This window comes from Tribolium madens, unplaced genomic scaffold (assembly GCF_015345945.1).
Source record: "Tribolium madens isolate multiple individuals breed KSU strain unplaced genomic scaffold, Tmad_KSU_1.1 Scaffold_71;HRSCAF=194;Tcas5.2_LG6, whole genome shotgun sequence".
Lineage (NCBI taxonomy): Eukaryota > Metazoa > Arthropoda > Insecta > Coleoptera > Tenebrionidae > Tribolium > Tribolium madens.
Genome location: NW_025401041.1, coordinates 2,643,680 through 2,658,588, shown reverse-complemented (window position 1 = coordinate 2,658,588; position 14,909 = coordinate 2,643,680). Strand labels below are relative to the sequence as shown.

Sequence of the window (14,909 nt, the reverse complement as noted above, 5' to 3'; positions counted from 1 at the left end):
AAATTCGATTTTTAAAAAAATATGTCAAAATGTATTAATTTTCTGTTTTTTTGATTAAACAACTGCTTCTGTAAATATAATTTCCCATAACTTGATATTTTTAAGAAAAAGTAGCTCTCTTGTCGAAAATCACTAACAATAAAAAGGTCCAAAAATTCTGATAAAACAAATATTTTTTCTTTTGGAAAAAACTTAACGAAAGTCAATATTAATTACGTAATTTTGTTATTTTTTGGTTTGTTTTGTTTAATCTGACTAATTATAAAATTGGCCTTATTTTAAAAGGTTATCAATATCAAGAATTAAGTGCAATTTCTTGCAGCTTATCGGTTTTAATTTTAAGAAACTTTGTTGAATCCAGACCACAAAATCTTGCCAATTTTATTTGATTTATTCAAAAAGAAGGAAACACCAAAAACAAGTTCTAACAATGATATTTCTGCTTAGTTCGCTAATTGGAGAAATACATTTTTGGGCTATTTCATTCGATTTGGCTCAAAACCTGTCTGTGTTTTTTGTGAATTTCATAATCCGCCACTGATTAGAAATAAAATGAAAAATGTGAAAAAAATAGTCCATACCCCAGGTGTGTTGGCTTGCGGTCCATAGGGATACCTCGTCCAGTCTAAGGTGGGTTCACCGGTCGTATCCAAAAGCACGACTAAAATACCAAACAGAAAAATAATAAAATTTTCTCTCCTCTCAAGCACGTTGAAGCGGGGGGGGGGGGGCTAAGTAGCAAAGTCTCGAGGTATTTCGACTTCAAAGGATACCCGAAACTGAATTTAAAGGAAGAGAGAATGGCGCGGTCCCGAATACTTCCCCGGGGCATAAGAAAATCGATACGAGACAAGTCTAACAGAGCACATCTCGACACGTTCAAGTGTTGGTTGGGACATAAAACGTGAAATTTTTTATTTTTAATACATACCTTGCTCGGCATCAGCTGTTTTGTAGTGGATCAACGTTAAAAGCAGCGCTAGAAAACGCATCATGACCATTAGTTTTTATCAATGATAACACGAGGAGTTCTTGTCCTGCCTAAAGAGGCGGACCTCGAGCTCTGCTGCTACTCCATTCTGAAACAAAAATAATAGCTAGATGACAGCCATCTGTTTCATGTTGCATTCCATCTATCCCAATTGTTTATCTTTCAAACTGTTTTAATTGTCTAATAAACATGTACTCGCGTTTTATAACCCTAGTAAATTCACCGGAAGCTGAATTTTTTTTTCAAGAATTGCACTTTTAGAACAAATTTCCGTTCACTGTATTTACTCAATGACTCAACAATAGAACACACCGTGCTAATCATCAGGCTTAATTTTAACAAAATGGTGAATAATCCTTTTTTTGTATCTCGTAAAATATGCTTACACTATAAAAAAAACATTACTGATTTCCTTTTAAACAACCGCTGCTTTCAACACATGTCACCTAGATAAGACATTTCAACGAAATTACTAAATCGCATCAGCTTAAATTGAGCTTTTTCAGCCAATTATCACAATCATTGTCCTTGTGATTAAATGACTTTTATGTTGGTTTTATAACAAGTGGACTGTGACTTTGAAACTAATTTGGCAACATTGAATTTTTGGTGATATTAATTCTTTCAGGTAGACCTGTAGCCGCCCCTCATAAGAGAATGACAAATATAAAAATGTGTCGTCTGAATTTGATAGACAATGTTGCCAAATTAATTTCAGTCACAGGCCACTATAATGAAAGCATATTGAGTGTTTACATTGTAAAAATGGAAACAAGGTAGATAAGATTAGTTCTCTCGTGGAAATGACAACCAAACCTAGATTTACATACTTCAAATTGTTGCCATTGTGATTTTCTTTCATTTTATAAAAGAGGTCTGTGATTTTGACAAGTTGGCTACACTGCATTAAGGTGATACTAAATTGTTTCAGGTGACGACTAGGCCAGTAGCCGCCCTTCGAAGGCGAATGACAATTAGATATAAAAGTGTGACGTTTGAATTTGATGGTCAATGTGGCCAACTTAATTTCAAATCACAGACCACTTTGATATTAATGAATTTACAGGATGTTTAAGAGAATTCAACACTTTTGGAATTAAACTAGATTTTGTAGTAAAACAGGGTGGACAAGATTGAGTTTCTTGTGGAAACGGTAATAGAACCTAGATTTGTGTATAATTTGCAAATTAGCGCAGAAAGTTGTTAGTTACGCCCATTTAGTGCCGTAATATGTACATTTTACGATTGCAATAATAATTACACCGAACGCAATAGTTGGGTTTTTAATCACTCGATCTGTAAATACATAAATGCTCTGGTATTCACGCAGCACACCTAATTTTTTTGTACCTTAGGTATAAAATACCATTGCTGTCGGCCATTTTGGAACAGGTTAAATAGTGTGTAACTTGGGTCGAAAAGCTTCTCTAGTTTTACTAAAACGCTGCTGTTTCACTATTGTCGATATTTATAAACAAGACGCGTCCGCAATAACAATAAAAAATTACCATAAACATAAAAAATACCAACAGAAGAAAAAAAACAAAACAAAGAAAAATACCTTTGACATGATATGTTGGTCACATTTTGTGAAAATGACTCAACATGGGCAAAATTCCTCAAATAACTGTTTCTCCGTTGAAGAACGAAAAAAGCACGATATTTAGTCAAGATCTGCCATATATACGGCCATATAATGAACACACAGGTCACTTTGATGTAACGTAAACAATCACCGTTTTGTTTAATCAACACACCACTGGCGATTGCACTTGTTTTCGGTTGAAAAACGATGCGTTTTTGTTAATTTCCGACGAGATTTTCACGACATTCCGACACGGCCCGCTACGATTCAGCAGCAGCATCGCTAAGCAGTGAGCACACTGAACCCAACGATAATCTTTAGAAGCCAGCTTCACACCGGAAAAGTTCGTATTGTGTATCGATTGAGACGATGAGAATGCGCACACAACAATCAAACATTTGATATCGCGGCGGCGATGATCAACTTATTATTTTGCAATTGCAATTTTTTTTAAGGAAAAAGTAAAAAAAACCGGAGATATTTTCTATCAATGTATTTGGCACTTCTACAAATAAATCATTAATAAACGTAACATCCTTCTTAAATGTTACAAAAATTGTCATGTTAGTTAATAATACCAAGCTTCAATTAAATTTCTGATCAAGGTAGCTCATGACTTTCAAATTAAGTTGGCAACATGATACAATGTAGCCAACCTAATTTCAGTCACAAGTCACTTTGATTAGAAATTTAACGGAAATCATATTTCCATGTTTTATCTAAAATAAATGTTAATTAATATCTTTAAATTTCATCAGATAATCAACAATATGCCACCATTATATGACTATTATGTACAGGGAAATTCTTCAAAACAGTTAAAAAATAATCAAAAATAAGGGAGGACACTACTTTCTACCACTAAAATAGCACCGTTGTTAACATCTGATCTACCCCACCAAGATAAAATAACCAATACATTTAATATGTACAATAAAAAATTAATCGAAAATAAAATTTAAGCTGAATCTTCAAATTAATGCCAAAATCACTGTCATCATGACTTTCTTTTCATCATTTCACTGTCTGCACAACTGTAAAAATAAAAAATGTATAAAATTTTCCAGTTTAAATCTTGGAGACATAATACGTCATTGGTTACTAAGAAAACCGGGCGGGGTAGATAATAAGTTATCGGGGCTCCTGTATAAATACCACAATTCGATTGGTTCTTTTCTAGGCGCTAAAATACTGTCGAAAATAAAAAAATGGAAGCATGGGATATGTAATACAGTGCAAATATTCGTATATTGACTAGTAAAAAAAAAGTGGTCCACATTAATTTTTTCCGTTAAAAAAAACCTCTAAAACTATCACAATGAGTGCTGCACGTTACCAGCCAGATCGATTTCGAATTTTGGAAGTGTGTTAAAAAAATCGTCGTTAAACTGGAACTGGTTCGTTAGTAGCTGATAGAGCCATTTTCGACAAGGTCGATAAGCTACGCCGAGGAAAACTACTCCCACTGCTGCTTTCGGAAAATATCTTGCGAAAACTACAAGAAAATAATTAGGAAAAATCACGATGTTGCACAAATTTACAATTTTCTAATCCCTGATTCGGAACATTTCTTCCAGGGTGCGTCGTCGGGCTCGTAGGGTAGGGGACCTTGAACTGGAGCGTCTTCTTCAACCGGACTAGAAGTTTTCAAAAAACATACAACAAATAGTATATTACATACAACTCGCGACAGAAAAGAAACTTTCCACCGAGGTTTGTATACAGGTGTCCCAGAGAGTGGGTAAAGTCTATTACTATTATTACCTTTAATTTAAATGTATAAAAGAAATTGATAAATTATAAACTAGTGCATCACCTGAAATTATTTTCAACTACATATATAATTGTGAATAATTCCAAGTTGCACTAGACTAGTATTTATTAATTGCCTATACATATAAATTTTCTAACCAACTCGCTGGGACAACCTGTATAATTTTATTCACAACCAAATCTTTCATTTTCGTGAGAAAAAAGTAAAAAAAATGACTCGTCGATCGAGTTGGCCAGCCGTTTTTGTCGTCATGACAATAGAAGATCCGTAATGAGACACTTTCTAACCCCCGTCAAGGGTAGAAATGTCAACATTACATACAGGATGCGCCAGAACTCGCGCCCCAGAGAAAATTTTCAAGTAAAGTAAGATACCAGGAACATGAAAAAAATGTTTAAAAAATTCTATCTCTCAAAAAATTTTGACATTTATTTTTTGACATTTGACATTTTGTTATATCTATTTAATGATACTGATGATATTGTATATGTTTTTTTACAATTATTTAGTAAAGGGACAAAAATTTTGCCAATAAAAGACACAAATAACATTGAACAGAGTTACAATTTAGGACACAGCTTCCTTGTTTCCTCTTTTAATAGCCTATAGCAAAAAAACTTGGAAAATTATTTTTCCAACAGAAATAAATAGAGAAAGTGCAAACTTTAAACCCTCATAACTTCAAAATTTTTATAGATAATTTTTTTTTTACATTTTTTCCATGTTCCTGGTATCTTACCTTATATGGCATTTTTCTCTGGGGCGCGAGTTCTGGCGCATCCTGTATACGGCTGTGACTAATCTTTATTATTACCTCTCGCTGAATTGTTGACACCACCGCTTTCTTAATAAAATGTATTAGATGACACACAATCAAAATCAAAGTTAAAGGCTACTAAAACTGATGGAAATTTCTAAAATAAAACTACCCCTACCTCAAAAACGAATCGACAAAATATTTTTTTTCATTTACGATTAGATAAGCTTTTTTCCACCCCTTCCAAAAATATTTCAAAAAGTTGGAGGGGCTCTTTAAAATTTTAAAGTAAAGGTGGTTATTGACTAGGGGTTGAAACTTAAAACGTATTTAATGTTGGTTTTAAACTCTCCCATTGCAACCCAAATCGTCATATTTTTTATTTAAATTAAATTGAGTTCAATCAAAGGCTACTAGAACTAAAAAATTCAAAAATTAAACCACCCCTAACTGAAAAACAAATCGACAAAAAAATTTCCTTTGATATTTAGAGACGCTGATCTTTTCTCTTTCCGAAAACGTTCTAAAAAGTAGGGAGTGCCATTTAAAATTTTAAAGTAGGGGTGGCTAGCGACTAGGGGATGAAACTTAAAATGTAACTAATGTTGGTTTTCAACTTCCCCCTCGGGATCCTACTCGACCTGTTTTTGCTCGAAAATACATTTACTCATGTCAAAAGTTATTGAGACTGGATCCTTTTGAAATGAAAGCCCTGTATAAATTTTCTAACCAACTCGCTAGGACACCCTGTATAATTTTATTCACAACCGAATCTTTCATTTTCGTGAAAAAGTAAAAAAATGACTTGTCGATCGAGTTAGCCAGCTGTTTCCGTCGTCATGAGTCACTTTCTACCCCCGTCAAGGTTAGAAATGTCAACATTACATATACGGCTGTGAATAATCTTTATTATTACCTCTCGGACTTATTTTTCGGTCTGTAAGTTTCAAGTTCGTCCTCCAAATCGCTAACTCTCGCTTTTAGTTCGTTCCGTTCATGCAAAATATCTTTAAGTTCTTGAGTGGTAAACCGTGGCCGGTTTGGATCATCCAAATCATAGACGGCCTTGTTAACCGGAACGGGTGGATCACACTGAAAAAATCGGTTAATACCGAAAACAAAACACAATCTCGTAACCGGACTTTGACAAGATCTTCGTTTTCCTTCTGCGCTAAACCTAATCTTTGTCTCAAAGCCACGATATCTCTTTGTTGGTCTTGAAGTTGAACGAGAAAATCGGCCCTTTCGTCACATAAAGTGCGCACTTGGCTTTGGAATGATTTATGTTTGCGACGCAGCTCTCTACTGGTGTTGTTGAGACGTTCAACTTGCGATTTTAAATTTTCGATATCGTGACATTTCTCTTGTAATAATTTGTCTTTGAGGCGGATTTCATCGCGTTGCTTTTCCACGCTGTCTTTCAGTTTTTGGAGCATGTCGCCGTTGGATGGGGGCGATAAGGGGGGTGGTTGTCGATGTGGGGACGTGGAGTTGTCTTTGGCCAATCTGCGGTTTTCCTCCTGGAGACGTGTCACCACAGAGAGCAATTCTTTGGTTTCGGAACGCCATTGCTCTTCGATTGCCTCCAGTTCCTAAGAATTTTCAAATCTGGGTTAAATGGTGTGGTGTGAGACAGGCTTTAAGTACAATGTGGAAAAAAACATTAGTGTAAATAAATAAAACGTTTACGAATAATTTTTATTGAAAACACCTGTAATTTAAAATTTATTTGTACAAAAATAACAACAAAACAAAACCAAGGCTGCCAACCGTAAAATTTTTAAGTTACTAGAAAATGAGTAATAAGATCGTTTTTTTCAGTTTTTCTTGAGTTTTTCAAACTTACCTTTTCAAATTTTTGCCGATATTCCGCCTTTTCCAGTTTGTCATTCTCCAGTTGCGATATTTTCAATCTGAGTTCATGCAATTGTGTATTTTCTCTTTCATTGCGTGTCGCTAGATTTTCCAAAAGCTCTAAAGCGTTAATAACTTTGGGCATTAGCGAAGTCACAGCATCAGCTCCGTATTGATCAATTATTTTTTCACATTCTTTGCCAATATCTGAGGCAATATCGTAGACATCGACGACGGTGACTTCGCCCCCGAAATCGCTGTCTTCTTCCATATTTTCGACGTCAAAAGGGTACCGAGATCGAGGCATCAAAACTGCTGTTTCCAAAAAATTCTTCGCACTACACCTTATTGATCACAACAAAACAGGCAACTTTTAAGCTCAAATCTAGTGATTTTTACTTTCTTCACATTGCGACATTGTTGCGACCTGTCATTGTGTCGGTAAAGTAGCGATCTGTGATTCTATTCGAATTTTGAACTTTTTTTTAACTAATAGAAGTATCGCCACTATTTCAGAAAAAATATCATGTGTGATTGAAAAACTAAGAATAGAAATGTTTGAAAGTGGCACTGACTTTGATTTCGGTGATGTAAGTATTTTTTTTTAGTAAAATGAGGTTATCTCACATTGTTTACAGGATTTGAGTTTCAATTTCGAAAAAAATGATAATACGAGAGGTGACAAACGCCCAAGTGAGTCACCCCCACGTAAAAAAACGAAATTTAGTGTTCCAAAGACAGTTTTTGTGAAACGAAAATTCCCCGGTCCTGCGGGGCTCCTCGATTTGGAAAACTCGACTAAAAATGAGGCAAGTGTGATTGGCTCAATCACTGGGACTATATATGGAGTTTTAGGTCATTCCGTGCTCCCAAATGTCACTGTCAGTCTTCCAGACAGCCCCCTGGCTCCATATGTGTCAAGACAACGAAACGTTGATTGGCCAGTATGATATCAAGTGGATCAAGAGTGCGGCAAGTCGAGGGAGATTGCTGAATCAGAAAGCCCCATTCCTGGGGGCTGTTATTAAAAGTGTGGAGTGTTTTGAGGGGAAAAATACGATTGTTAAGGTTGTTTTGAAGGACGACACGGGTGAAATTCAAGGCTCGATTATTCATAATTTGTTTGAAGAACATTCCGAATTTTTGGTGGCTGATTCTGTGATTGTTTTGAGACAGTGTAGTATCATTACGACCGGTTTTGGTAATCATTATTTGACCATAACTCGGAATAATTTGGTGGCGATTTATTGGAATGATAAAGACGGGGATTTGAAGGTTAAAAGACTGCAAGAGGTGTCCAATGAGGAGCAAAAAAAATCAAACCAAGTTGAAATTAAACAAACAGATGAAGAAATTTTGAAAAATATCCTCGAAGAAGTCGATCTTGACTCACTTTTTGATGATTTCTAATTTGTAAGATTTTGTAAAGAATATAAATTTGTTTAGTTTTTAAAACCCGGCCTTAAAAATCGACCTAATATCACCTTAGTAACCCCCATCTGTCACCCGAATGTCGTCCCCTAAGATGCAAATCGACGAAAAACGCGAATTAGAAACGAGCAAACCGGCCGATTTCTCCTTCAAAAAATTGAAACTCCTCGAAGGTGAGCCCCTCTCGAATTCTCCTCAATCCAACCCTGGAATTTACAGAGACAGGCCCGGAGCAAGCGCGCGCGTCACGCCTAGGTGGGGTCCCTGAACGCGGGACCCAACACAAAAAATTCTTAACCCGGTCCGTGTGGCTCAACAATAATAGGTTGAAAAATATCAAAAATTTGGACGTTTTCATCAACTCTATTTTGGAATTTCCCGAACGTTTGGGGTGGATCGATTTTTCGTTCAATCAATTGACGGAGATTAATGACACGATTTTGAAATTTCCCGATTTGAAAATCGTGTATTTTCACGGGAATTGCATCGACAGTTTGGACCAGATTCTGAAACTGAAAAATTTGAAAATGCTGAAAACGATCACTTTTCACGGAAATCCCATTTCGAATTTGGCGTATTATAGGAGTTATATAATCGCGGCTTTGCCACAAGTGATTCCAGTGAAAGTCATTTATTTTGATATTTTTTTCGATTTTTTAGATCGACAATTTAGATTTTACTCCGGTTTTGAAAAATGAAAAATTGGCCCCAAAACCGGCCGAATTTCTTAAGGATATTAGAGCGACAAGAGGCACCAAAGAAGTAATTAAGGGCGACGACTGATTCATTGTTATTTTTTTGAAAATAAAACGGAAAAGACAGTTTTTATTTGTTTTCATAAAATTAAAATTCTTTCTAGAAAAACACAAGTTCAATATTCTCTAGTTAATTGAAGTTCAAGGAGGCAAATTTTACATTACAATGCTTATGGAAAATAAAAACTATCAAAATTTTGAAGCAAGTTGCAAGTCATTTCAGTATTAATTTGAAAACTGAGTTTTGAATACTCGTAGTAAGGTCTTGTAATTTGTAAATTATTTCTTTAACAAGATTTATTTAAAAATATGGTAATAAATTGACTCAATAGACGTGTTTTGTTTTGTACAGAATTCATAATTTCATGACAATGACAATACATTTGTAGACAATCACGACCAACAGTACTTATTCTTTTATTTCAAACCAAAGGAAATCCGATCAGTGGCGTAGCAAAGTTGGCCATTTTCATATTAAGAAAAGGGTAGTAATAAAGCAATCAGTAAAAAATTCGATTTTGATCAGTATAAAATGATAAATGATCAGTATTTAATTAATTTTTGTATAGTAAGAAATTAAAAATCATCAGTATAATATATGTACAGTGATGGACAGTGAATTTCGTCCACCCAATTTCTGTGAATTCACAAAAATTCACTGTAGTCTGTGCTTTATTGTCATTATAACTGACATTCAAATACGTATTGTCAAATTTAATCATATTCGAACATAATAAAATAAAAATTCTGGTACAAGAAGATATGTCTCAAAGACGTGTCTCTATACTTTTGGGCATACCAAGGACTACCACTGGTTGTCCACAAAGGACAAAGGTAAAAAGTAGCAAGAAGCATCGAGCATTCTGTCAACATGACAAACGTTAATCAAAATTCTGAAACAAGGTTAGAAAAACCTAAAGACTAATTTACACTTTTAATCTGTTAGGGAAACCGGGTGGACGAAATTCACTGTCCATCACTGTATAATATTTTGCACAGTAGAAATAATAAATGCTCAGTAACTTTAATTAAAATTAGTAAAACATAAAATTTAAAGAATTTTGAGAATTTTCAGTTTTGGTAGATAACAATGTATGGCCCCTGTGCCATTACTGAATATTTATTGGAGGGTGGTACATGTATTAGCAAGGGTCGATGTGCAAGAATGATTTTAGCAAAGGCTGGACACTGTGCACAAATGGTAATCAGTCTAATGAGCATACGCCACTCTTTGCGTACTGTGCATTTTTATTTTACTGTGCATTTATTATTTTTACTATGCATTTATTATTATTTATACTGTGCATTTATTATTTTTACTAATAAAAAATACTTGTTCAAATAATATACTGTACGTTTAATTTATTCCTTTAAGAAAAAACAGTTTTTGGAGTTAATTATGTTTTCGTTTTCAAAATTCAGTTTCATTAATTTAAAATTTAAAAGTAAACAAGTCTTGCAGTAAGTATAACGAGTTTTTTCTTATATAAAGCCTTCCGTTTGCATTTTTTTTTAATCCGAAGTTAATGACAGGTTAATGAAAATTTTCCAGTTTTTCTAGATTTCTAGTGATTAGACCCCGCCACTGTTCACTCACAAAATTTCGTGCCCCCTCCTCAACACAATTACTGGTACTATTTATCATTTCTTGGAACAACCTTTAATTAGTTGTTTATTGGTTGTCCCACAATGTCCAAGAGTGACATACGTGATTTTTTCAAAAACCAGACACTTTTCCTCACCGGAGGTTCCGGCTTTGTTGGCAAACTCATTTTAGAAAAACTCCTGCGAGAATGTCCCGAAATCAAAAAAATCTTCTTGATTTTGCGCCCGAAAAAAGGTAAAACGCCCCAAGAACGCTTCGAGGAACTTTTCGATATGCCCGTAAGTATGTAGAAAAGTCCAAAACTCAAAATGATTGAAAAAGTGTTTCGAATTACTCAAATCGACCAAAATCAACCTATCGGAGAAAGTCTTTTTGGTCGACGGTGACTGTCAAGAGCCCTTTTTGGGTCTTAGTGCACAAAATTTGGATTTGTTGCGTGAAGAAGTGACGTGCGTGATCCACGCCGCCGCCAATGTTAAATTCGACCAAAGTCTCAAAGAGGCAGCTTTCAATGTGCGAGCGACTCGAGATTTGCTCGAGTTGGCCAAACAAATGCCCAATTTGAAGGTAATTTGATCAAAAAGCGTGATTTGTTAAAAAACGGGGTCATTTTAGAGCTTCGTCTACGTCTCGACTGCTTATTCCAACTGTCTCAATCCTCATATTAAGGAAGATTTCTACGAACCACCTCTGAAACCTGAAAATTTACTTTCTGTAGTAAATTCCCTCGACGATGATGTTTTAACCAAAATAACACCCTCGTAAGTGTCAAAACTCGAATTTTTGAGAACCATTTAAATGATTTTCTAGTTTATTGGGCCCATGGCCCAACACTTACATCTACACCAAATCCATAACTGAGGATTTAGTCAAATCAACTAGTACTAGCCTCCCTATTGCTATAGTACGGCCAGCTATCAGTAATTCTCCAAGCCCTAGTACTAACTCTAGTACCAAATTAAACCAGTTGTAGGTGCAATCAAAGAACCAGTCCCCGGATGGATTGACAACTTTTATGGAGTTGTTGGTATAGTCCTAGCTGCATCTTTGGGTGTTTTAAGGAGTTTAAATGCAAAACTAGACGCCGTAGCACCCATAGTACCGGTCGATTATGTCGCCAATGTTATCATAGCTGCGACTTTTAAAACGGGAAAAGACCAACCGAAATTTCCTGTCATTTACAACTACGCGCGGTTTGGTAAAGATAATGAACTCACTTGGGGTAAAAATCATTTCTTGCTCGATTTTACCCAAAAAATCCTATCTTTTTAGACCAGTTTATGAAAATGATAGAACCTGAATGTTGGAACGCCGCGTGTGATAAAGTCGTTTGGTATTTTGGCTTCAAATTACGCGAAAATAAAATTTGGCATGACATTAATATATTTTTTAAACACACTGTTGTAGCCCACATCGTCGATTTTGTGCTTTTTTGTATCGGAAGACCGACTTTGTGAGTTGGAGAAAGCAACAAGGCAAAGAAGTGTTTAAATTATTTTTCCAGAGCTGTGAAAAATTACGAACGTCTCAATAAACTACTCAACTTGATTTCGTATTTCTCGACCCGAAGTTGGATTTTCGATATTGATAATACTATGAAATTGTGGCAGGAGTTGAGTGAGGATGATAAGAAAAAATTTGAGTTTCWTTTGGATACAGTGGACTGGAATTCTTTTGCCCACGACTGTGTTTTCGGAGGGAGAAAATTCCTTCTAAAAGAAAATCTTGATACTATTCCGAGAGGAAAACGGAAAATCAAAATATTGTTTGTTGCTCATTATACCCTAATGGCCATATTTTGGTTTTTAATGTATAAGTTTGTAAGGTTTTTAATAGGCTTTTTGTTCTAATTGATTTTTAATAAAGTTAGTTAAAGAAACTAAAAAAAAAACACGATTTTTTATATTTATGTTGAAAAACCTTAGGTATAGTGGCGGTCATTGAAAAGTAATACACTGGATTTTGACACATCCTCTCAAAATTAAAAAAAAAATGCAAAATGCAATTTTTTCTTTTTCTTTTATTAAGGTCGTTATTGTTAGTGTCACTGAAAACGTCATTTTTGACGCTGTCAGGAAAATTTAAAAATGCCACAATTGTCGAATGTACAGAAATCTATTATTATTACAAGATGAAGGGACAATGTCCCCCTATACGAGCCATCGCAGAAGAAATAAATGTGAATAAAATTACTGTCCTTAAGGTTGAACTATACTGGGAAGTAATGTGTTTCTGGCACACAGGATGGCGCCATATTTAGCGCCGTAGCCGACAACCCAACATACACTTGGTCCGAGTCAAATAGATTTGGTTCATTTCTTAGTTTCTTTGTGAACCACCAGTCTTTCATATTTCTACTAGCCACTAGAGGGCTTTTTTTCAAGATCTTGACCTTCAGCAGTTGGTAAACAAGCACCGAAGGGTAGAAATAACAATACGATCATAAAATAATAAAACTCTTAGACCCGGCTTCGGCTAGGCAAGTGAATGCAAAATGTTGAAACTCTGATTTATTTAGAAAAATTTTAGTAAGGAGGTCGGTCATCCTAAAACCATCAATTTTTAATTGATGAATTTTTAATTGAATAACCGCAATTAAAAATTCAAATAATGTGAATAATAATCAGTAATCACTCTTGTTTATTAATTTACATAATTTTTGGTTATTTGGTTATCCTGCTCTTTACTTGTATAATAAACTAGGTGTTATTTTACCATTTAGAATAAAATTTTAACTTTTGTACACTAGGCCATCGATATTATCTTCATACATTTCTCAAATTACAATGATAAACAAAATTCATAATAAATATCCAGAGATCAGGAATTTGTAATCGAGTCATCTTTAGCTCCGAAAACGTAAGTATGCCGACGTATAATAACAAGACCGTTCTTTTTTGCAGGTAAATTAGAAATTTAATTACTAAAACCATCATCTTTTTGATCTTGCCATTTTACTTTTCGACTTGTCATTTTATTTGATGTTCCACAGACATTCGTTTTCGAATCCAAAAATGACTCGATTACCTACAAATTCTCTTGATCTTTCTATACAAATTAGTGAAAACAATAAAAGTATAATTCAGTATGAGTGGGAAAAGGTATGTTTTATTTCAACCATCCGAGAAAGGTAATTTTGTACGTGAAAAGTTTTTTTTTTCATAAATTAATTACTTTACGAAAAAAATTATTAGTGGGGTGTAATGTATTATAAAAATGTGATCGTTATATAATAATGCGTCCGATTTACACTCAAACTCGTAGAATAAATAACTATTTGATGACAACCTACTGTTTACATTTTTTTTTAATTAAAGACTGATCTAAAACTGACTTCTAATTTAATAAACTTATTTTTTAACTAGTAGGTTTTTTTTTAATTCTTAAAGTTGCGTTCCGAGTTCATCACGAGGATTTTCCGAATTTAACCGAAGAGGTTGTTTCATGGGAGAGCCCTGATTTTTTGGACAGGTACTTTGGGGTGGTTTCAAACAGAAGAAAATTAATTCTTGTTGGATTTTTTGATCCATTCGGAACGACCCCTAAGCACCTTCACAAAAAACCGGGCTCCACAAAGACCAAATGCATGAAACCACTTCGATTAAGTTCGGAAAATTTTCGTGATGAACTCGGAATACAATAAGTTTAAGGATTGTTGTAAAAAAACTATCAGTTAAAAAACAATAGAAGTAATTTTTAGATCATAGTCTTTAATTAAAAAAAATTGTAACGGTAGGTTGTCATTATTTTTTTTTGCAAACTTTCGAAACTTAAAAAAACATTTTAATTGTCATTCTTGATAAACGGTCACATTTTACGCTACACTAATTATTTTTTCGTAGTTAGTTTACAAAAAAAACTCTTGGCTCCATACTTTTTATTCACTCTGTATTTCTTATGTCTATTCAGGGTTTCCCCCCCAGCCTTAGCCGCCATTGTGCAAATTTCTTTCGCTTGAAAATGGAAATATTTTGATATTTTTGTGTGCAAAATGCAAAATAGATTCAAGGCCGTGACAACTGTATTCAATGCAAGTATTTAACAAATTCATGTTAGTTTTTCTCTACTCGACAATGGAAACGAACCAAATTGTTGACTTCTTCAAAAACCAAACTCTTTTCCTAACCGGAGGAACTGGTTTTGTTGGCAAACTCAT

General features: G+C 34.5%; 4 protein-coding genes across 10 annotated transcripts in view; 2 read left to right on the top strand and 2 right to left on the bottom strand.

Annotated features, from left to right (window-relative positions):
* Positions 1–2,898, bottom strand: part of LOC123009121 (ephrin type-B receptor 1-B) — a 31,190-nt gene extending 28,292 nt beyond the window's left edge. For 2 of the 5 annotated variants that reach the window (XM_044405243.1, XM_044405245.1), the window contains exons 1-3: positions 2,553–2,898; positions 932–1,079; positions 582–661 (exon numbers count right to left, since the gene is read on the bottom strand). In XM_044405243.1, coding sequence (XP_044261178.1) covers positions 582–661; positions 932–1,001 — 150 coding nt within the window. In that variant the 5' untranslated portion in view covers positions 1,002–1,079; positions 2,553–2,898. The remainder of the gene's footprint in view (positions 1–581; positions 662–931; positions 1,080–2,552) is intronic. The other 3 variants (XM_044405244.1, XM_044405246.1, XM_044405248.1) reach the window with 3 other exon arrangements.
* Positions 2,899–3,798: 900 nt separating this feature from the next.
* Positions 3,799–7,376, bottom strand: LOC123009123 (RILP-like protein homolog). Its single transcript, XM_044405251.1, has 5 exons — positions 6,954–7,376; positions 6,250–6,699; positions 6,024–6,199; positions 4,118–4,213; positions 3,799–4,071 (listed from the first exon to the last, which is right to left on the bottom strand). The coding sequence occupies exons 1-5, from the start codon at positions 7,266–7,268 to the stop codon at positions 3,960–3,962; spliced, it is 1,149 nt and encodes a 382-aa protein (XP_044261186.1). The 5' UTR covers positions 7,269–7,376; the 3' UTR covers positions 3,799–3,959.
* Positions 7,377–7,381: 5 nt separating this feature from the next.
* On the top strand, positions 7,382–9,216 carry LOC123009124 (leucine-rich repeat-containing protein 51-like). 2 transcript variants are annotated; one of them, XR_006413003.1, is made up of 4 exons: positions 7,382–7,551; positions 7,600–7,770; positions 7,817–8,565; positions 9,053–9,216. XR_006413003.1 is itself a non-coding variant. In XM_044405252.1 (3 exons), exons 1-3 carry the CDS (start codon positions 8,472–8,474, stop codon positions 9,173–9,175), a joined length of 609 nt encoding a protein of 202 aa, XP_044261187.1. In that variant the 5' UTR covers positions 8,326–8,471; the 3' UTR covers positions 9,176–9,216. The 2 variants fall into 2 exon arrangements, 1 of the variants encoding a protein (XP_044261187.1); XM_044405252.1 differs by lacking the exons at positions 7,382–7,551; positions 7,600–7,770 and adding an exon at positions 8,612–9,003 and having other exon boundaries at positions 8,326–8,565.
* A 1,578-nt stretch (positions 9,217–10,794) lies between these two features.
* LOC123009122 (fatty acyl-CoA reductase wat-like) overlaps positions 10,795–14,909 on the top strand; it is a 5,834-nt gene continuing 1,719 nt past the window's right edge. Inside the window, exons 1-7 of one of the 2 annotated variants that reach the window (XM_044405250.1) lie at positions 10,795–11,031; positions 11,075–11,320; positions 11,369–11,514; positions 11,564–11,673; positions 11,721–11,975; positions 12,026–12,206; positions 12,258–12,554. In XM_044405250.1, coding sequence (XP_044261185.1) covers positions 10,837–11,031; positions 11,075–11,320; positions 11,369–11,514; positions 11,564–11,673; positions 11,721–11,975; positions 12,026–12,206; positions 12,258–12,554 — 1,430 coding nt within the window. In that variant the 5' untranslated portion in view covers positions 10,795–10,836. Of the gene's footprint in view, positions 11,032–11,074; positions 11,321–11,368; positions 11,515–11,563; positions 11,674–11,720; positions 11,976–12,025; positions 12,207–12,257; positions 12,645–14,909 lie in introns of those variants that run through there. The other variant, XM_044405249.1, reaches the window with a different exon arrangement.